Genomic DNA, 23,562 nt, shown 5'->3' on the forward strand with positions numbered 1-23,562 from the left:
TTATCGAACCTTAATCCTCTTAAAAAAAAACAGGATATAAATTTTATCTGATTAACTTGACTGTAAAGTTTCATATAAAACTTGATGCACAAGCTATAAAAAATACAAGATAATCCAATTTTTAGCATGTAAAGTCAAAACTAATGTCTAAAACTTGCAAGACAAGTTACTTGGGTCAAATATAAATTTTATTCTGTTAAGACGCGCTTGATACATTAAACAGGTTCGAATAGAACATAGAGCATTAATATTTTATTTGTTCGTATTAGGTTTTAATTTAAAATTTCTAGTGTCACTATATGATTAGTAAATTGAGTTATACATTAAACATGGTTTAACTTAGGGGCCGTTTACTAAACCCTTATCTGGTAAGTGTTTACTGGGTAATTTTCCTTATCTGATGAACATAACAAGGGTCAAAAATCTTACCTGGTAAGAGCAATGATAAAGATGGAGAGTCTTACTCGGTAAGTGAGGGTATCGGCTCTTATCCGGGTAAGTGCTTACTGGATTTGTCTAAATTAAAGTAATTGAACATGCATTCAAATGCCTTTGATCCTTCCAACCCAACCTAAATCTAAAAGATAAAAGTCTTGTACGTTTTTAATTAGATTTACTACCTCAAGTCTCCAATCCTTCACACCTCGTCCTCTCATGAATCTAAATTCTCTCGTATTTTTTTCATCTTCAATCCTCGTCTCATCTCGTCAGACACTAATATCTGTTTTTTTGTATGCAATTGATTTAAATATCCTATTCTGATATTGCAACTGATATTATTTTATGAACTCAAATAACCGTTAACTGAACAACATGTAACTGTCTTATTTTGTTTCAGTTCAACCTATAGTTCACGTACCCAAATGTTTGCTTCTGATTTGATTCATATTCTCACTACTGACCTAACCGAAACGAACCGTAAACAACCCCAATCCAGAGTCATTTTTGACCATATGTGTTGTTTCATTTAGGGGCCGTTTACCATACGCTTATTCCGGTAAGTGAACATCAAATCACATTATCTTAACGGATAATATGGTAAGAACCAAAAATCTTACGCGGTAAGAGCCGAGACAAGGACCAAGAGTCTTACCCAGTAAGCGAGAACGACGATTCTTATCACGGTAAGCGCTTACCAGTAGGGGTGCTTACGGGTTGGGTTGATCGAGTTGAAGACATTTGAACAACCCAACCCAATGTTTGCGGTTTGAAAAATCTCAACCTAATCCAACCCGAACCAAAGTGCAACCCAACCCAATCTGTGCGAATTGATCGGGTTGAAACTTTGGTACATTATATTATTCTAATCTAGAATATGTTGTTTTTCTACTCATAATTTCTTTTTCATCATCAACTACTTGATACAACTTATCCATACTTCTTACGTATATCGCATTCAGTTAATTTTCTCAATTTACATATATATGTTCACAATTACTGAACATATATACAAATATAAAGATAGGAATAAATTAAAAATATGTGTATATGAAGAGCATACATGATAGTGTAGCTGTCTAATGTACATACTAATAAAAATTCAACAATCATATTAAATCCAAGAAATAAAAAGATATTGGGTTCATATGGTTGGGTTGGGTTCAAATAATAGCAACCCAATATCAACCCAATACTTATGGTTTGACAATTTTACAACTCGATTAGACATTGAGTTGCTTCGGGTTGAGTTATTTCGTGTTGGGTTGGGTTGATCGGGTTGGTCGGGTTTTTGAGCACCCCTACTTACCAGGTAAATTGTTGCATACGATACTTGTTTTGGTGGACTAAAATCTTACCTGATAAGTAAATGATGGTGTTAAATTTTACCGGTAAGCGCTTACCGGGTAAGTATTTAGTAAACGAACCATAAGACGTAAAAAGGTACAGAATTGAGTTAAAAGGGCTAAATCAGCAAATTCATATATAGAGGAGGGACCATTTTTGTAATTTACTATTGTTTTAAAAATTAGCAAGGGCACCAATTAGCAATTAAAACCCTCAAAAAACCCTAACATTTCGATGTTTTTAATCGAGAAACCTTTTCTCTCTCCTCGCCTCCATCTCCTCCGCCCCCCTCCTCATCCTCATCCGTCGTCATCTACCTTCCCATCCCGTAATTGTAAGTTTTAGTCTCTTCTCCATGTCGTATTTTACTTCTTCTTCTCTTATTTGGATCATGATCATAACTTAAACTTGACTACCTGCTTCTATACAGTATTTGTGTGGATAATGTGATCGTAATGTGATGCATTGTTCGCTTCCGAGCTAGAATTTAGAGGCGAGATGAATTTTGGTAAAAGAATGCGGAGTTATGTGCATGGAATTAGGATGTCAAATCAATTGGGGATAAGTTAATGTTGTTGGGATTTGATATCAGGCTCTATTCTTTATGGTCATTTGCTTTTTTGTTCTGCATTTTCGTTACGCATAATTGAGATTTAGTTCAAAAATGTGCATAATTGGTAACATGGTGAAGAGAGGAAAGTTAGAGTTGATAAACAAACATAATTTGGATTTGGGTTTTGATTAGCGTGACGATTTTTCTTGGTCTTTGTTACATTTTTTTCTTAAATTTGAAATCTTTATAGTGATTGGGAGCTTGGTGATGTATGTGTGGTTATGTTTGTGTATATATACATGTACCAGAGAGTAGAAAAGAATACTTTAATACCCCATGAAAATCTAAGGCTAATTCCTGGTGCTTTTTCACCAATGTCTAGAAAATGAATGTTGCATTTGAGGCAATTGTTACTTAAAATCTCCTGTTTTTAGCTTCTCATTCTGGCCCAAAGCAAGTCAATAGTCTGGTCCTGGGTAGGCGATTTTAGGTGTCACAAGTGAACTTAGTGCCTATGGTGCATACTCGTATTATCAGTTTATTGGTTCCTGGTATATATTAAGAAATGGCTTCTGTCATTACCCATCTCTTAACCATTTTGTTAGTAGAGTAAAAAAATAGAACTCTTCTATTGGTCTATTTACATAATGAAAATGAGAAGTTCTTACATTCTTGTTACTGCAAACTAGACAGATATTCTGAAAGAAACATCTAGAAGAAGCTTTCCAGTTAAGTGGGCACATTCCACATCAACCATGGCTGCAGCAACTGTAAGTCTCGTAAGTTGCATATTATCATGCATACATCATTTGTATGTGTGCTGAAACTAGTTTTTAGGTCACTTGTGAAGTAGAGACTGAAAGACTGAATTTTGGAAATACAAGATATGTTGCTTTGAATTTTATAAATTTACGCAGTTCAGATGATATGAATTGTTTTGTGGAACAGGAGGATAATTGGAGCCTTAAAGACCAAATAGCAAAGGTGTTTGAGGTCTCACTTAAAGTTACTGTCCCTGATGAGCCAGAAGTCGCGCCTTTAATTGCTGCCTGTGCTAAAAAAGAATTTGGTGATTACCAATGGTATATGTTTATACTCGTATTTTTGCATGATGAATTTCTATATATGTTTTTATTATACTGAAGCAATGCAATCTTTTACCTTTTTTAGTTTGTAACATAGTAGATCATTTTATTGATTTGGGCTGCATCATTATTTGTATGCCATATTTTTCTTTAGAATGCTGATTACTAATGCAGAAATGCAAATTTGGTAACAGCAACAATGCCATGAGCTTATGGTCCAAAATAAAAGGCAAGGGTACAGAATTTAGAGGTCCACAACCTGTTGGACAGGTATGTTGTCTTTGTGAATGTGAACTATCATGGATGTTGATTATATAGAATAGACTATATTCTAACACCATTTATATGTTCCATGCTTTCTTTCTAATATGTAGGCCATCATGAAAAATCTTCCAACATCTGAGATGATAGAATCAACATCCATAGCTGGTCCTGGCTTTGTTAACGTTAAGTTATCAAGGCAATGGATGGCAAAGGTAGTTGTCGTTTCTAACGTTCTGAAACACCCATTCCAAATATTCAATCTAGCATCTTGCTTACTTCAATGTTGTCACTGTGATACCTGCAGAGTATCCAAAAGATGCTAAAAGATGGTATAGAGACATGGGCACCAAAACTTCCTGTCAAAAGGGCAATAGTAGATTTTTCATCACCCAACATAGCAAAAGAAATGCATGTGGGACATTTACGATCGACTATCATTGGAGACACACTAGCACGTATGCTTGAGTATTCCAAAGTTGAAGTGCTTAGAAGAAATCATGTTGGGGACTGGGGTACGCAGGTACATGCAATTGATCTTCATGTGTATTTTTCTTGGTATTTCAAAGTTTATTTAGCTCACGTCTATGTGTTGTATACTCTGCTAACTTTTAGCCTACATTTTTTCTGGACTTCCAACTTTCATCAATAATTCATCAACTCTAGTTTATTGGAAGAAAAAGTTAGGGAAGTTGTTATGTATATATATGTATATATATTTCACACATAAAAGTTGTATCTATGATTAAATAATTACATGTCTTTCATCCCAAATTAGTAAATGCATGCCTAGTAATTTTTTCTGTAGGCTAACTACCCTGGGGGTTTCAGCATTTTTTAAACTAAAGTCAGCTTCTTTGGTTTAGTTTTGAATCTCTTCAATACGAGCTTAAATTATGTTATACGCGGTATTAGTGGAATATGATTTTTTTCCTCATTGTGTAAATAAATAATCTAAACATGTTTCTTTTGTAGTTTGGAATGTTGATCGAGTTCTTATTTGAAAAGTTCCCTGATGGGGAGGTTAGTGATCAAGCTATTGGAGACCTTGAGGTGAGCAAAGCTCCTTTCAAATTACAACACATGTGAAATCTCACCGTTCTATAGATTCGTTTATGAAGTGCTTCTAGTTACATAGTTCTCAATTACTTAAAAAGTGCAACAATCTTTATTTGGAATGTCCCATTATTAATTAGAACAATTGACTTTGGTAAGTTTTCAAACTTTACTACCAATTTGTTCCAAAGAACTTTTTTGTTTTATCATATTGAAGGGTATCTTAAGCACCTGACTAAAGATCAACCACTTCTGTTGTCGAGATCAAATAGTTGAAACTTCTATGAGACAGAGGGAGTAGTATGTATTCGTGCTATAAATGCAATATTGTTAGTGTTTAGAGAGGAGCATTTTGTTTTCCTTGCATGCTGCCATTGGTTCTTTTATTTACTAAACATGTTCAACATCTAACTTATTTCTGATCTAAATATCTTTAGCTACCACTGCCAAATTATTACTCTGTATAATTTGTTTCATCTATATGCTACATTTCAGTATAAAATAAGTTATTATTAATATTTGGACATTTTCTTTGAATACTGAGTGGTCAGTGTTATCTTGATTGAATTGGTACTTTGATAGACGTTCTATAAGGCATCGAAGCAGAGATTTGATGGTGACCCTGAGTTCAAAGATAGAGCCCAGAAGGCGGTGGTCAGTCTCCAGGTGAATATCCACATTGTAGCCAACATAACCTTTGAATCAACTTCTGTAGCAAATTCAATCTGAAAAAATAAACTACAGGGTGGCTATCCTTGATTCTTAAACAAAAATCTTCTTTAGTTTCCAGAGTTTCTTGAGCATCATCTTAGCATCTCTTTATTTTTCTTATATGTATATGATGAATTAAAAATAGGGCGGCGAGGAAAAGTACCGGAAGGCATGGGCACAAATCTGTGAGATAAGTCGGAAGGGCTACGGAAAAGTATATGAGCATCTGGGAGTCCACTTGGAAGAAAAGGTATTATGTTTTGCCCTCTTTCACTTGCTCCCCAACTCTTTTTCACTTCCAGTTTTCTAGTCAGTGCGTTCCAGAAAGGCAATTTCTGACCCTCTAGGTACTGTTGAATTCTGTCACATTTTAGTGCCAACATTTTTAGACACCAAAGGTGGCTTGAATATTTAATGAATTCATAATAAATTTGAAGTTGAAAGTTGATGTATCTGACTTCTGTTATCAGCCTCATCTCCTTTTTATTTATTGAAACCCATGTATCCATATCACAAATGTTGCTTGCTCACAGATGTTGCATTTTTTGACAGAGAACTCCACTTATTCTGCTCTTGCTATAAAATAGCCTTACGTACGTATTTTGTAATTTACGAGTTAGTGTTTAATTCGCTTGCTTTCAGGGTGAAAGCTTTTATAATCCCTACATTCCTGGGACACTTGATCTGCTGAGGGAAAAGGGATTGATTGAAGAAAGTGAAGGAGCTCAGGTGATCTTTATTGAAGGAAAAAAGATACCCCTTATCGTTGTGAAGAGAGATGGAGGTTTCAACTATGCTTCAACAGATCTTGCAGCGCTGTGGTTAGTTTTCTTAAAATAAAGGCTGAGTTGATGAAGACCTATCTTTATTAGCGACAATAGGTTCTTTTTTTGGGAGGGTGTCCTAGGCTATGCCTAGACTAATCCCTGCAAATAGTGACAGCAAGAAATCAACCCTGATAAACTCAGTGGCCACAATTGTTGTGTACGCGTAGAATCGAACCCTGGGCAGATGGGATATTCCACCACATCCCCCAGGGCCTCAACCACAATAGATTTACATGAACTTTTTTCCATATATGATCCAGTTGTGATTTTATGTACTATTTTATTAATATTTCATCTTACCAATTTCAGTCGAGATATCTTCTTGTGCTTACTGCATGTGTATACCTTGATTTTATAGGTTAAACATGTTGCATATTATCGAAAAAAATGTGAGGAATGGGGATAATTTTTCTGAAACCTTCTGCTTCATATGTAGGTATCGCCTTAATGAGGAAAAAGCCGAGTGGATAATATACGTCACTGATGTGGGCCAGCGAGAACACTTTGAAATGTTTTTCACTGTAAGTGAGTTTCACATAGTGTACCCCCCAAAAAAACCAAGAAAAGCAAGGAATAGGATATTGGCCGAGGTAACTAAAATTTTCTTTCAGGCTGCTAAACGTGCAGGGTGGCTTCCGACCGATGAGAGCAAATACCCTAAAACCAATCATGTTGGATTTGGTCTTGTTCTGGGCGACGATGGGAAGAGATTCCGAACGCGTAGTAGTGAAGTGGTAAAGTTGGTTGATTTGCTTGATGAAGCCAAAACTCGTTGTAAAGCAGCCCTTGTGGAGCGAGGTAAACACACATGCTCTCTCCCTCTCTCTCTTCCATTTTTTTGTCCATCATTAAAACTGATTCATCTTTTAAGTCAATGAAATGAGTTACAATGTTTTCATCTTTATCAGGTAAGGCTGCTGAGTGGACTGCTGAGGAGCTTGAGCATACTGCTGAAGCAGTTGGATATGGTGCTGTTAAGTAAGTTTCTCATGCTTTATCATAAATACTGTGCTTATTGTACTCATGCTATCAGCACCATTAAATTAGTAGAGCTGGAGACACTCGTTTTTCTATGAATGCGCTTAAATCAACATTTCATTTCAAAAGAGGGGTAGATATGTGAGCAATTTTTTTATTGCTGTTGCTAATTCATGTTGATTTAAACAAATGCAACAAAGTTTTTATTAGTTCCTATTTCATGTAACAAATAGTTTTTTTCTCAATCAATGTAAAATCGTTTAAATTTTTTCTTTTTAATGTAACCTATTTAGTTCTGTTTATTTCCTCTTTAGTGTAACAAAGTTTCTGGAGTTAGAGGTCAAATTTGGTAAAAGAAAAGGAAAATTTGAAAGTTTGCTACATTAAATAGCAAAGTTTGAAACTTTTTCATTGATTAAGAAAAAAGTTCTTTGTTACGCCAAATAGGAACCAAGGCAAACTTCATTGCATTCTTCCCTTTAAACAATGCCTACACTTATAAATACTGTTGCTTTATTTTTTTTTATGAACTTGAGTTAATATCAAATTTTTATATCAATTTTGACACTGGTGCTTGCTATTGGTTGTATGCTTGTGTTCTTAACAGGTATGCTGACCTGAAGAACAATAGATTGACCAATTACACATTTAATTTTGATCAGATGCTTAATGATAAGGTATGCTTAATGATGTTCTTCCTTTTTTTATTATGTTCAAGTCTTCAACGAGAGATGTTATGTAATTTTACATTGTATATTACATTTTTCTTTTTCCCAGTTCTCCATTTATTCTCTATTTGCAGTGTTGGTCTCCTTTTTTTACCTGCTCACTCTCTTTGATAAATAGGGAAATACTGCCGTCTATCTGCTGTATGCACATGCTCGGATTTGTTCAATTATTCGGAAATCTGGTAAAGACGTAGAGGAGCTGAAGAAGGTAAGATCCTGCAACTTCAATGTTCCCACAACTTCCTCATCCCAGCCTGCCATTTTCGTCGTTTCTTTAATTCTCGAACCGAATGCAAATTTATGAATGAATTTAATTGTTTGCAACAGGAGGGACAATTAATATTGGAAAAAGAGGAAGAACGCAAGCTGGGATTACATTTGCTCCAATTTGCCGAGGTAAGACTTCTCAAAGAAGAAACTGTTGCTCATGCATCTTTGCTTTCTTGGTGGCAACAAATGGGATTTTTTTTTGGGGGGGGGGGGGGGGCGGCATATCCCCATGTCCACTTGTTCCTGCTTTCGTACTACCCATTCCTGCTTCCTCCTCCCCTCCCCCCTCTCTTACCTCCTCCATCCATCCTGCACTAATACGTTTTCTGTTTTAGTGAATTCTTTGTTCTTATTTGAACATGCTTCCTCTGTCCAAGATAAATGTCCATAAAACAAAAGGCACTCAACTTTAGAAACGTGTAATTGTTACACCTTTTATTAAGTTAATGACGAATACCCTTAATAACAGAGCGAGTAATGAATTTCTTCATCTCATAATCAAGGGCATAATTGGAAAGTATGCACTTATTCTGGGACAAACTAAGATAGAAATGTGGACACTTAATTTTTGGGATGAGGGAGTATAAAACACCAGTGTTGTAATAGAATAGCCAGTATCTCAAAATAGAATATAAATAAAACATGTTTATATAGGATTTAATTTATTTTCTTTACTTTTGTCCCTGCGGCCCTGCCTTGTCTGTTTTATGTACCCGATACTTGATTGCACACTTCCCACCTGTAACTTGCTCTCTTGTTTCTTCTAATTTTATTTTTTCACAAGCCGGGGTCTTTATGGAAACGACCTCTCTACCCGTTGGTTTTAGGTGGATATAGGATGACACTGGGGCTTAATCCTTAAATGCCTTTTACGCTTTTTGACATAATTTGTTCACCCTCTTGTTTTTCAGATTGTCGAAGATGCTTGCACAAATCTATTACCCAATATTTTGTGCGAATACCTATACGACCTATCTGAGAAGTTCACCAGTTTTTACTCCGAGTGCCAGGTATGTTATATATGTTCTGTTTTCTCTTATGAATATTCGTTTATCAAATGCTCCTACACCGATCCTCAAAAGATGGTCAACGTTTTGCTTTAAAGACCTATCTGGTCATTCTCAAATCCAAAATTTGCTCCAAATTGTTGTCATTTAAATAACTTGATAGAAATATCCTTTTCTTTTGGCCAAAATGCAACATTGGTTCGTACTTAGGGGCTGTTTACTTGCGGCTTAATTAGGCTTATTGATCTATCTGGCTTATTCGCACAGCTAATTTGGGTTGTTTACTTACGGCTTATTCGCACAGAACATGGCTTAATCGCATTGATAGAAATGGTGTGTTGTCTCCATTCAGCCACAAAAATGACACCCCTACCCTTTATTTAAAGCACCGCCTCTTTCCCATATGAGGCACCCCATTTTCGGCCTCTTTTTGATTTTCTGTTTTGATGTTCAAATAATTAATATTGGGGGGTAAATTGGTCATTTTTGTTATTCTGACTGTTAGTTTCGATAAAAAAAAGTAAACAACACCAATTTATCCAAACAGACAAATTTATTCATATATAACTTAATAAAAAATTTGGTAAACAGCCCCTTAGTGTAACAAACGTTACATTTCTTATCTTATATCCATTTTGACTAGTAATTGGTAGATCTCGTAACTATTGATGATGTGGATGAATAGTTGTCTAAGTTATATCGTAGTTCTTGATTCCATGGAAAATTGTCACATCAATATCAACCGATCCCATAGGCTGAAAACTGGTTCACTATGTGAAATCGGTATACCCACACCATTAGGAATCAAGTCAAACTTGGTTATATTTTTTAACATTTTGTATTATTTTAAAAGTCAAAATAACAATGAATTTAGCTTTGACTTTAGAAAGTCAAGATGATTGTTCTTGTTTGTATTTTGGGGTGTTGACATTGATGACATCTGGGCAGGTGGTTGGATCTGCTGAGGAGACAAGCAGATTATTGTTATGTGAGGCAACTGCATTGGTAATGAGGCAATGTTTTCATCTTTTGGGGATCACTCCTGTCTACAAAATCTGATCTCTAATTTTACATTTTGGACCCTATGAATTTCATTTGATGCTAAATACACCCCTTGGAAGTTGTAAGCATTCATATGGGTCCCTTTTTTTTCTAATTTTTGAGCATTTGGGCATCTTCTATGACTAGATAATGATTGTAACACAAAGTATATGTTATAAAACCTTACAAAACATTCTATCTTGAAAACTAAAAAGGATTGTTTTGCACATTTTTTCTGTTTCTTGTAACAGTTAAATATTGTAATTTCGATTACCGGTTTTCGGTGGTCCCTTGATTGGTTACGGTTATATATTTTGTAGCCCAAAATGTGTAACTGAGATGGATGGTGCTTTTAGGTAGTGTTTGGTATGTAGACTTCATGGGACGGGACAAAACATGACTAATTGTTTGTTCTATGGTTGGTGCGACTAGGACAAGAGAAGACAAAATTGTTGAAATGATCATATTACTCTTAAATGGTGTTCAATGTTATTTTATGTCATATAATGATTGTAAATGACAAGAAAACAACCAAAAATATATTTAAATTATTTAATCTATGATATCAATATTTTTTTTAACATTCTAAGATCACATGTAAATAACATTTGTCATACCACAAATTTTAAATACGCACATAATTTAAAAAATTTAAACACAACAATTGTAAATAACATTTGTCATGTCATTGTCAAAAGTTTAACATTTCTAGAATGGAGGCTGTGGAAGAGAAAAAGATGATACAATTAAATTAGGTTTGTATTTCTATATAAAATAATAAGAGCAATATTGTAATCTCAAATTTAGTCTCATGTTGTTCTACCTTTTATGGTGGAACAAAAAAACTCGAGAATAGGTCCCACCCAATCTTACTTTTGTCCCATGTTGTCCCATCTCATTTTTGTCCCATAACACACCAAACATGAGACTATTTATTTTGTCTCGTCTTATCTCACCTAGTCTGTATACCAAACGCAACCTTAAAAAGATAGTTTATAATAGATTCTTGTAACTAGTACTTTAATTGGTCACGTAGAAAGACTTGAAGGCTTCTGAGTCATGGTCAGGAAATTGTTGATGTCTTTATTATTACTAATAACAAATAATTATCAATAAAAAATAATTACTACCAATATTAGTAAATGTTAATTATTAATAGATATTAATTCATAGTAATTAATATTTGTTATCAAATATCAATTATAATATTATAATTATTATTTAATATATTTAGTTACAAAAAACAATATAATAATTATAAAAATGTTTTTTAAGTTATATAAAATTAAAAATATACTTATTTTGTTTCATAGATAATAATCCATACAGACAACTTTATCCATAAAACACTTGGGGGTTGTTTACCCAATTGCTTATCCTAGTAAACGTTTACCGATAAGAGTCAACACTATGATTTATTTTGATGCATAAGATTTAGTATATCAAAACATATCGGATGCAACAATTTACTGGGTAAGCACTTACCTGGGTAAGAGTCGTCATCCTCATAAGACTCTCCATCCTTCTCATCGCTCTTGCCCGGTAAGATTCTTGGCCCTTCTCATGTTCATCCGATTAAAAAATTTATCCAGTAAACACTTACCAAGTAATTGTTTAATAAACGGCCCCTAGTCATGAAATAACCAAACAGCCCTATAATATTGTTTAACAGCACCTTCTGACCAACAAATGTTGTTGTTGACCATGATTTTTCCCCAATAACATATACATTTTTGCAACAGGGATTCATTCCAACAAAGAGAGATGGTCATGGAAGAATATTATGAAACTATATTTGCACACCTTAGAAACTGTAATCAACAAAGAGGGCTGTTTGTTTACCTCTTAATGGTTCCATTAAGAGAAAGTTTCTGAATCACTAAGAGGTGAATCTTGTTTGACAAAAAAATATTTGCATCTTAATGGTTCTAAAATCCTCTGAATGATTTTGTATTATGGGTCTTCCTTAACCGTTCAGCACCCTAATTCCATTATAAACAATTACTGAACAATTATATTTCATTATGCACCAAACCATTCAGCAACTGCCAAACAACTCCTAAATGGAGTTTTTTATTTTTTTTGCATTTGTTGTATATAAATATTACAATGCTTCAAAAGAATATATCGTGGCAACAAGTAGGTGCCTTAAATTTTTTGCTTACTAAAAACAGTCATGGAAGGGCCTAGTTTCGTCTATGCCGCCAAGAAGGGCGTTTAAAACTATACCGATCAAAGACGATCTAACTTGAAAACAGGGGTGAGACGACAGTGGTCGAGCAACAACTGCAGGATCTTGAATGCGATACCTGCAGAATTGCAGAAGGGCCACCGAGCGAAAAACAATAACGTAGAAATACATGTGACGTTCAGTTATTGGGGTTTCAGCCCTTTCTAAATGTGCAAACAATGCTAAAATTTAACTACACAGATGTTTTATAACTTAATCTGTAAGGCATTCGATGCCCACAAAATGCAATGCTGCAATTTATGCATAAATCCATGATTTGGGTTCTGCATGCTACTTATCAACCACTGATGATCTAAGGATGCAGAATCCGATAAAGGCTCCAAAAACTCGCACCTCGTTAGAATCTCAGGCGGTGGTACTCCTCCAGCGATGAGGTTTGTATCAAGCTTCGGCTTATTTTTGCTCAGGTTTTTGGACTTCGGCAAAGGGGTGTTATCGAAGGCAGATGGTGATGCACCAGCAACAATCTCCTCCTCAAAAGGTATCGCTCTTTGAGATTGCAAACAGAAATCAATCCATTGATGCACGAGCGGCGATGGCCCTCTTATACGCCCTCCAAGTTCGTCTGTAGCAATGCCTGAGGCAGCCGGTATTGCCTGCATGAAATTTATTTTAAAATAGTGTCATAACTTTCACTTGTCACCGTTTCAATTGTGTTGCATTTTCTGCCATTTGTTTGCCGATTTTCTGTTAAGATATATGATCTAATATTGTACCACTAACACTGATAACTGTCACGAGTGTCATGTTATGAGTATGCTAAAGACGGCATAAAAGAAAAAAAAAACAGGAAGTTTCAGAAAAAGAAAAAAACTACACGTACCCATAAATCAGCCCATAAACTAGCTCCTGATTTCGGAACAATCACAGCAACATCTGACATGCGTTTGGCAGCAGGAACAATATCACTGCTCCACCCAACAGCTACCCATACGTCACCAACATTAAATGCTTTAAGATAGTTTGCACTGTCAAATAGCCGAACCTACAGGAATACCATTAAAGTCAAGATGTCGATAACTTGCTTTATTGGCATAACTAAAATAACACCATGAATTTAAAAAGAACAGCTGATATCTAGCTTAGGGTCTGTTTGTTAGCAGCTTAATGGGACTCACAGCTTATTTAGTTAGCTATACATCGCTGTTTGTGGTGGCTTAAATGCTTAATGATATAGAAAGTGGCTTATTCAGTAAGATTCTAGGAGGGAGCTTAACCCGCCCCTCCCAATTAAAAAACACCCTCCTTCCATCTATGAAAAAGCCCTCCTAAACAAAAACTTCCCCAATCTACACAGACAGATTTTAGATCGCCAGCTTTATCCGTACATGACTTAATGGAAAGTCAACCAAATAGCCCCTTAATCCTCATGGACTAGCACTTGTACCCAATTACACATCCCTGGATATTGTTCAAATATAAAAATATTTAAACAACCACCACCACAGACTTGACATGTTGGTAGAATTTATGTAAGGATATAACCCAACTGTTAATAGCAGAATCCAACAACCGTCGGTAGTCCTGCAGACTTGACAAATTGAAGGAAATCAGTGTAAGGGTATCGATCTAAAAGTGTAAACCAAATGGAAACAGGAGGAAAGGAAAAATCTACAAAAAATTAGCATCAGTCTATATGTCGTCATCAACTAATGATGATTTTGGCTTCATCTTAATACCTGTTTTTGAAGTGCAGCAAGTTCATCCTTCACAGCATTTCTTCCACCAGTAACTTGAGAATCAATGTTACTTGTATTATACGATGCTCCCAAGTATTTCAGGACTGCACCAATAACCTCTCTTGGAGAATCAACCATTGCAATCTTCCCAGCAAGATCAGGCCGCCACAGATCTGCCCAGTCCTGCAATGATGAGGGTTGAGTTCCGGTGAGAATGGAGGTTATGGGGAGAAGGGTAAGAACGGATCTCCACCCTTGGATTAATCCTAACTGGATCAACACTAATGAGATGCACCGGGTCAATTCCCGTATCAAGCCCAATTCATGGGATGGAGTTGAGATTAAAAGTGATCAAGGGTCCAAATAGCTTCTTACGTTTCTCACCTTAACTCCTATTCTCACATGATCCTTTGTCACAATGATGATTCATCCTCATCTAGTATATATTACAAGTATGCACAAATATATTGCGATTCCACAGAGTTTACCTCTATAGGAGCCAAATTATGCTGTCGAAATTTGTTTTTTCTGTAAGCTATTACCATGCTTCCCCATCGATATGGAACAGCCCATATCTTACCCTCAGTATCTGATTTCCCTTCATCATTCCTGCGCAAATACACCTGAGATTATTTTAGGAGAACCCTCAGATTAACCAAAATAAGTACAATAAACCAAATCATTGCTAGCATAAAGAAAACTTTCAGCTGCTCATACATACAGAATGCAAAGAAAACTAAACATCCCTTAACAACTTGTACCATGTGCATTAAGAGTTCATTTTTCAGGGTTTATATTCAAGGACTATTTTTTAAAGACCCATCAAAATCATGATAAAATGGTGACAGAAAACTACAAATTTTTGTAACAAAAACTACATATTGGTGTTGAAAATGGTGATAAACTGATTATGAAAAGCTACAAATTGAAAAGCAGAAACTGGTAAGCGACATGCTTCGGAGAAATCGTTAAGTAGAAATCGATTTGGTAAACTACAGGCGTCAGAGAAATCATTAAGAATCAGATAAGCAGAAACTGGGAGCAACAGCAGTAATCGATAAGCAGAAACGGGAAGCAAGCAGAAATCGTTAAGCAGAAATTGGAAGCAACAGATAAGCAGAAATCGTTAAGCAGAAATTGGAAGCAACAGATAAGCAGAAATCGTTATGCAAAAACTGGAAGCAACAACAGTAATCGATAAGCAGAAACGGGAAGCAAGCAGAAATCGTTAAGCAAAAATCGTTAAGCAAAAACTGGAAGCAACAGATAAGCAGAAATCGTTAAGCAACAACAGTAATCGAGAAGAAGAAACGAGAAGCAAGCATAAATCGTTAAGCAGGTGATAAAACTGGAAGAAGGTTTTTTTGTCATTTACACAATTTTGGATGGGATGGATTTCAATCCATCACTTTTATGAAGGAATGGTGAAATCCTCAAATGATGGAATGTTTGGAATTCAATTCCATTCCATGGGTAACCAAACGTCGGAATGGAATTTGGTCAACGGAATTGACCATTCCAATTCCACCAAATTCCGGCGGATTCCGACGAACCAAAAGCCCCCTTAGTGTCAAAAAAATAAACCCATACGCATAGAATACAGCTTAGCTATGCACTCAATTACCTCCTGTGACCTAATTTAGGTGTGCAAGACATTAAACTACCATTTATATTAATAAATGAAACTTTAAGCATCAAGACAGACCAAGGTACTAGCCTAAATATCTAATCTATGACTCAAAGTATTGCAGTCCCATATATATAAACAGCATACAAGTGAGTGATGATACAGTGATGCATATGGAACTATTTGCTAATATCCAGCTTAACGTTTTTAGCTTTCAAAAGTTAATCACTTCATCCATCATTCCTGCCATAACCTGATAAGCCATCATTCAGCAATTGTCTGCCTGTGAAACTATGGATTCTGTAACTGTCCTATGCACAGATAAAACCGGGACCTTGACCATGAACAAAATGAAAGTTACAAAACTTTGGCTTGCATTGACTTGATCATATAAAAGATGATTATTCCATAGATGCAAAAGATCTTCAACTTTACCATCAGTTTCTAGAAACACATCCGAATGTTCCGGCAACCCAACCGAGAAAGCAATTCTGTTGTGGGGGTCATGAATTTGGGTCTGGAAATGGAGAAACTGAAGGAAGATTATATCATTCTTCATACTGAAAACTTCAATTTTATGAAGAAGCGGGGTGGAGTTTTGATTTGGAAGAAAGACGACAGCGCCATACATGTGCATTGGAAAGGAGCAACTGAGATGGTACTAGCAATGTGTTCAAGCTATTATCAGAAAACTGGCCTTAAAAAGTCCTTAGGCAAATCTTAATTTATGATAAAGTAATCTTGTGTTAGAAGGTCAGGAAACCACACAAGAAGGGTGAGCATGTTTTACATAAAGATATGCTAAAAAAAAACGTAAGTATCAAGATTTTATCTTGTTAGCAACATATATCTACAAAAAAATACTAGAAGCAGAATGTGGCTTATCTAACAGGACCCGAACAAGCACAAGAGAGGATAACATGCATGGGAAAGACAGGGTAACCATGCCAATTAAATAAGAATATCATCTTATAAATGGAGAGTCATTGGCCCAGTGGTACCAGGGTTACTCCCAACACCTAAAGGTCAAGAGTTCAAACCTCAACAAAGGTGAGTATTAAGAGTTAGTGTTTGTTGTTTATAAATATTATATACTTCATAAAAAGAATTAAATTATAGTTGATGGAACTTTCTTTAGTGTTGTTTCTGGCATCCTACATCAACTACCCTTCTCAATGACCAACAACTAAACATAACATCTATATGCACAAACGCCTTGACAAAAGGTTCATTACTATATAATAATTGTCTTTTTCCGGTCCACTAGGCATTTTCTAGAAATGAAGATGCACACATTTGATGACATTAAGTATAACATCAGACATCACCTTCAACCCAACAGAATAGATTGGCAGAAAAAAAATGGCAGTTTAAAGCAAATGTATCTTACCTTCCACTTGTCACTTAGTTTGCAGAACCAATCTTGCTCATCAACCCCCTGTATGGGTTCTATCAATTTCTTGCTAATTGCGAAATTTACCCAGGTGTCACCAAGAGAGATAATATCAGCAGCCCCAGCCAATTTAGAACTAACTTTTCCTTTACCTATTGTTGTAGAGAGTTCTGAAAATATACCCTCAAGAGTTCCACGAAATTCTAGACGAAATTTCACTCTCCTTCCTTGAGATTGTATGAAATTCTGTAACAAGTTAACTGAATAGTGAATACGATAATCTACAGTTTGTAAGTGAAAAATGACTATGCAAGTGAGGCAGGGAGTCATGATACCATTAGAATTAGAGAAGGTGATCATGCATATGCATATTATTCAAACTAAGGTAAATTACACTTCTTTACTACATTTCTTTGCCATTTTCAATGAACTATCATACTTGGATGCAAGTTAAAATAATATTTGTTGTTTAAAGACAATGCATAACACCCCGAGCAACTGCATAAGACACCTGAAAAGATTTGAATACACTAAGATAATTTAAGCTACTAAACCTTGATCCATAAAGGAGGGACTGAGCTGCGGAGAGCAACAATTCTCAATGGAACAGTCAGAGCATAAGTTTTTGATTTGTAACTCTCAAATGCAGCTTTCACTTCTTCATTCTCATACTCTCCAGATGAACTGTCTATATTGACAAGTGACACATGCATACATGTTAGACCAGTTGATAATAACCATCAGTCCTTTTCTACTAACATTCAAAAAAAGATATATGTTTTTAAGATGGTGAAAAAGATATTTGAATGTCAAGAATAAAAACAATATTTGTTCCCAAAAAGTAAACTAGTTATTGTTTTGTATTTCCTAACCTCTAGAACACATTAAGAACACCAAACCCACACTACCATATTTGTAGAGAGATACATATGAAATGTTGATTAGCATCACAAATCCTTGGTGAGAGAAATAATTTGCAAGCAATTCCGTCCAATCCAATAAGAGATGCAAATTGACATTAGATGTCTAATGGGATCATCTTTTAGTATTTATTTAGCTCAATATCTAGGCTCCATGATTCAGAAAGAATGAGAGGTTGATGATGATGTAACACATTGCATACAGAAATGGTGGTTGAAGTGGAGAGCCACCACGGGAATGATGTGTGACATCCCATTCCAGACACTACTACTCCAGGTGAGATATACCAAGTCGGTTTGGTTTGGTTTTGTTTGTCCAAGTTCAAAATTAATATGGCTTCAAAAATTTTCCTTGAAACTGTTGGTCACCACATTTCCATGTATTAATTGATAAGAAGTGTTGGTGTTACGACACAACATATATTCATCTAGTTTTGAAGTTTGGTCATTATAGTTTGAGTTCAAAATCTATGATCTCTTTTTGCTATTAAGAAGTAAAAGAAAAAGACTCACTCTTTAGTTTCTCATTGATCCAAAAAATAAAACCCACTTTTCTTCAAATTCACTTTGTTAACTACTATGCAGATTAAACCTTCATTCTCTAATAAAGAATTTAGACATGATTTCATATGTATATGTGAAACAACAATCCAAGACAAATACCAACTCAATGAAATAAATCAGTTAAAAGCCATCCCCTCCAAGAGTAAAAGAAGAATAACCTTGAATTGACCGATTCTCGACCAATGTGTTGTCATTGGTGGTAGCGACAACCGGTGGACTACCGGAGGTAGCAGCAAAGCAGGCGGAGCTACGAATCCCTCCCAAACTGATAAAGAGCAGTGCAGCCGATGTGGCAAGTGCGGGAATCAGATTCTCAGAATTGGATGTCGGTTGTTCGACAGTAGACGAACTTAAGATGAGGTTTCGGCAAGAAGATGTGTTTGAAACAGATGTCGGTTGGAAGTCAAAAATCCGGCGAGGAAGGGAGTAGAGGCTATGAGATGCAAGAAACAAGGGATGTTTGTGGTCAAGAAGTGACGCATGCAACCTCGACATTTTTGTGGTTGTTGCAAACGCTATACAAAGAGTGTGTCTTTGATGCGAGCTCTGGGTGAGTCAACTCCCTGAGTTAGTCCACTGCATTCAGTTTAGAGGGACAAATCCATCATGGCTTCCTTTCCCTGTGGAACCAAGCCACAATAAGATTGTTTGTTTTTATAATATGATAATTGTCTATTTATAGAATTTCAAATATTTATTCATCATCATTACAAAATTTATACATAAAGGAGGGACTGAGTAGCTAGGGATGGTAATGGGACGGGACCGGTCCCCGTCCACGTCCGGGGATTATGATCACATCCCCATCCCCGTCCCCAACGGGGAACGGGGATCCCAACGGGGAAACGGGTAAAAGTTCAGGCTCTAGTTAAGGTAAAAATTAGTTCACAAATCAAGCCATCAAGGAACATATGTAACAATCAAAGTGGTAATATAAAATGGTAGATGATTTAATTGAAGACATACCTTTCAGAACTTGAATCCGTAGCCCAGTAGCCGGAGAGGGAGAGCCGGAGAGGGAGAGCCGGAGAGGAAGAGCCGGAGACGGAGAGCCGGAGAGGAAGAGCTGGAGAGGAAGTTGTCGTCGGCCTGTCGCCGTCGCCGGAAAGGGAGAGCCTGGTCGGGAGAAGGAGTCTAAGCGCCGTCGTCGTACTCGTACACTAGGGAAGGAAATCGTATCGTAACACAGGAGGGAGGATGCTGGATGCGGGAAGGAAAAGGAAATCGTGGACTGGACTGGAGAATTAGGAAGGAGAAGACGTATTACATTTACATTTCACAGCCCAAATTCATAAAAGCCCAATATATATATATATATATATATATATATAACGGGTACGGGACGGGGCGGGGAATGCTATACTCGTCCCCGGCCCCATCCCCGGCTTGCGCCAAGCGGGGATCCCTGTCCCCGTCCCCGGGACCCGATTTTTCAGGGAATCCCCGTCCTCGACCGGGGCGGGTGGACCGGGTTACCCTACGGGTCGGGGTCCATTCCCATCCCTAGCACAACATCTATACCATAAAGTTAGCATTCATCTTGTAATGATGATAAATAATTATTTGAAATTGTATAAATTTATATAAATTCAACATTATAACATTTTGAGGGGTACAGTAGACGATTAAATAAATTCAGATAATTATCAGTTTATAAAAACAAACAAACTTATTGATTCTGTTGGTTTGGCTCAATACCCAGTAGACGAAGGAAGTGATGTCGACGATGGAGTTGTCCTCTAAACCGGATGCAGTTGGACCAACTCAGAGAGTTGACTCACCCCGAGCTCGCATCTAACACACACCCTTTTTATAGTGTTTACAACAAAGGGGAGCAAAAAAATGTTGACGTTGCATGTGTCACTTCTCGACCACAAAGAGCCCGCATTCCTTTTGCTCATCATAGCCTCCCTCCCTTCCTCGCCGAATTTCAGACTTCCCAAAATATATGTTTCGCACACACCTTGCTAGAACCTTAACTTATGATCGTCAATCGTCGAACAACAGCCGTCCAATTCCGAGAATCTGATTCCCTCACTTGCCACATCGGTTGCTCTACTTTTTCTCAGTTTGGGCAGGGTTTGTAGCTCCATTTGATCTGCTGCTACTTCCGTCCGTCTTCCACCGTTGTTGCTGCCACCGAGGACAACAAATTGGTGAAGAATCAGTCAATTCACTGTTCTTCTTTTGCTCTTGAAGGCCAAGACTTTTAACTGACCTATGTCATTGAGTTGGTATTTGTGTTAGATTGTTGTTTCTAAATACGAAAATTTGTATGAATCCCTTATTAGAGAAAGAATACGTAATCTTCAAAGTAGTTAACAAAATGAATTTGAAGAAGAGTGGGTTTAATTCATTGGATCCTTGAAAAACTAAGATCGAGTCTCCTTGTAGTTTTTAAGATCAAAAGAATATCATACATTTTAAACTCAAACTATTAGTGATCAAACTTCAAACACCAAATGGATATATGTTGTTGTCGTAATTTTTGACCCCAACATGATCAACAGTTTCAAGGGAAGTTTTGGAACTCGTATTATTTTGAACCTGGACAATAAAACCAAACCATACCGACTCGATATATCTCAAGCATCTTTTTCATCATCTTAAAAACATTAAAAAAAATAGATGTTAGTAGAAAATGACTTATGGTTATTTTCAATTGGTCTAATATGTATGCGTGTCGTGCCACTCATCAATACTGACAGCACAGATGTTGGAGAGCATGAGAATGAAGAAGTGAAAGTTGCATTTGAGAGTTACAATAAAAAAAAAACTTATGCTCTGACTGTTCCGTTGAGAATTGTTGCTCTGCATAACTGAGGGGTTGTTTACTTGCGGCTTAATTAAGCTTATTGGTCTGTCTGGCTTATTCGCACAGCTCATTTGGGTTGTTTACTTACGGCTTATTCGCACAGAACATGGCTTAATCGCACAAATAAAAATGGTTGTTGTCCCCATTCAACCACAAAAATGACACCCCTACCCCTTATTTAAAGCACCGCCTCCTTCCCATATGAGACATCCCATCTTCGGCCTCTTTATGATTTTTTATATTATTTATATTTATGAATCCACGGAATTAAACTCACTCTTCACTGAATCACTTTGTTAACTACTTTGAAGATTAAACATTCATTCTCTTATAAAGAACTCATACAAAATTTTGTATTTATATCGGAAACAACAATCTAACACAAATACCAACTCAATGAAATAGGTCATTTAAATGTCTTGGCCTCCAAGAGCAAGAGAAGAATAACCCTGAATTGACTTATTTTCGACCAACGTATTGTCATCGGCAGTGACAGCCGGTGGAAGATGACCAACAGACTAGATGGAGCTACGAACCCCACCCAAACTGAAAAAAAAGCAGTGCAACCGATGTGCCAAGTGCGGCAATCAGATTCTCGGATTGGATGGTTGTTGTTCAACAGCAGACGATAGTAAGGTGAGGTTCTGACAAGCTGTGTTGGAAACAGATTGATGTGGGAAGTCGAAAATCTGGTGACGATGGGGGTGGAGACTATAATGAGCAAGAAACAAGGGATTTTTGTGGTGAAGAAGTGACGCATGCAACCTCGACACTTTTGTGTGCCCCTTTGTTGCAAACACTATACAAAGGATGTGTGTGAGATGCGAGCACGGGGTGAGTCAACTTTCTAAGTTGGTTCACTGCATCTGGTTTCGAGGGACAACTCTATCATCGGTTTTGTCCTCTACCGGTGGAGCCAAACCAAGAGAATCAATAACATATATTTGTTTTTACAAACTGATAATTGTCTGAATTTGTTTAACTCGTCTATTGTACCCCTCAAAATATTATAATGTTTAATTTAATATATTTATAGAATTTCAAATATTTATTCATCATCATCATGAAATTTACATCTAAATTATAAAATTAGCATTCATTTAAACCACAGTATGTCATTGACGGTTTGTAACACATTTAAATCCTATTAAAATACATCGATTGATTCAAACACAATGAAAAATATGAACAAATTTTAGTAGCAACTAAAACTGAGAATAGAGAACATTACGGAGAAATGAATTGAGAACAACTTACAATTGTAGATTGCAGAAACAACACAGAAACAAGTCCACAACAAATATTGGATCGATAAACAATGAGCACCTGAATAGATCGACAAAATACCTGGGTGAAGAACAATGACATTTCTTTTACTTCAATCTACAAAAACTTGGTGAAGAATAATGAGGGCCAAATGGGATCGATTTGGGTTAATCAATTTAGAGAGTTCAGGATTTCGAGGTGCAGACCGATTGAGAGAGAGGAGCCATTAAGGTTAATCGATTGAGACCCTGAATAGATTAAGGTTAATCGATTGAGAGAGAGTTGAGGATTGATGAACGTTAATCGACTGATTGGTTGGGGAGGATCCGATTGAGAAGGTGTGTTGTTGATAAGAGGCTGAAAGGGGTATGTTTACCCTATGTTCACAGGGCGTTTGGGATACGTTATATTATTGAATTATTTTCGATGCGATATAGAAAATAGAGGGATGTTATTCTACACCCTTTGTCATTTCTACACCCTATACAACCTTCATCTCAACCATTTAATTTTTAATCAATTAATTGTTTCCTAATATAAAGTATTAATCATAATTTATAAACTCTATTCATATTCCATAAATATTCAAATCATAATAAATGAACTCCAATCATTTCTATAAATATCTTAATTAATTGGGTTGCAAAGGTTGTACAAATGCACAATGTTGTAAAAGAAATATACCCATAGAAAATAAGCACCTTTAATTGTTTGAATAAATAACTTATATCAATGTCAAATCAAT

General features: G+C 36.2%; 2 protein-coding genes across 4 annotated transcripts; one reads left to right on the plus strand and one right to left on the minus strand.

Annotated features, from left to right (window-relative positions):
- The first annotated feature begins 2,019 nt into the window (after positions 1-2,019).
- On the plus strand, positions 2,020-10,606 carry LOC112529294 (arginine--tRNA ligase, chloroplastic/mitochondrial-like). Of its 3 annotated transcripts, none has more exons than XM_025140507.1 (18): positions 2,020-2,119; positions 3,032-3,108; positions 3,287-3,420; positions 3,618-3,693; positions 3,798-3,899; positions 3,992-4,207; positions 4,660-4,737; positions 5,323-5,406; positions 5,597-5,701; positions 6,094-6,272; positions 6,715-6,799; positions 6,890-7,076; positions 7,187-7,256; positions 7,864-7,933; positions 8,103-8,192; positions 8,312-8,380; positions 9,166-9,264; positions 10,210-10,606. In XM_025140507.1, exons 1-18 carry the CDS (start codon positions 2,020-2,022, stop codon positions 10,318-10,320), a joined length of 1,932 nt encoding a protein of 643 aa, XP_024996275.1. In that variant the 3' UTR covers positions 10,321-10,606. The 3 variants fall into 3 exon arrangements, with proteins under 3 accessions (XP_024996275.1, XP_024996278.1, XP_024996277.1); XM_025140510.1 differs by having other exon boundaries at positions 2,030-2,119; positions 3,028-3,108; XM_025140509.1 differs by having other exon boundaries at positions 2,055-2,119; positions 3,028-3,117.
- A 1,712-nt stretch (positions 10,607-12,318) lies between these two features.
- LOC112529837 lies at positions 12,319-19,885 on the minus strand. The gene is made up of 8 exons (XM_025141260.1): positions 19,703-19,885; positions 18,895-19,356; positions 17,807-17,940; positions 17,250-17,498; positions 14,721-14,855; positions 14,233-14,415; positions 13,377-13,538; positions 12,319-13,149 (listed from the first exon to the last, which is right to left on the minus strand). Exons 2-8 carry the CDS (start codon positions 19,229-19,231, stop codon positions 12,739-12,741), a joined length of 1,611 nt encoding a protein of 536 aa, XP_024997028.1. The 5' UTR covers positions 19,232-19,356; positions 19,703-19,885; the 3' UTR covers positions 12,319-12,738.
- Between the last annotated feature and the right edge of the window lie 3,677 nt (positions 19,886-23,562).

The sequence above is a fragment of the Cynara cardunculus genome (genome assembly GCF_001531365.2).
Source record: "Cynara cardunculus var. scolymus isolate 2C chromosome LG 16, CcrdV1, whole genome shotgun sequence".
NCBI classification, from domain to species: domain Eukaryota; kingdom Viridiplantae; phylum Streptophyta; class Magnoliopsida; order Asterales; family Asteraceae; genus Cynara; species Cynara cardunculus.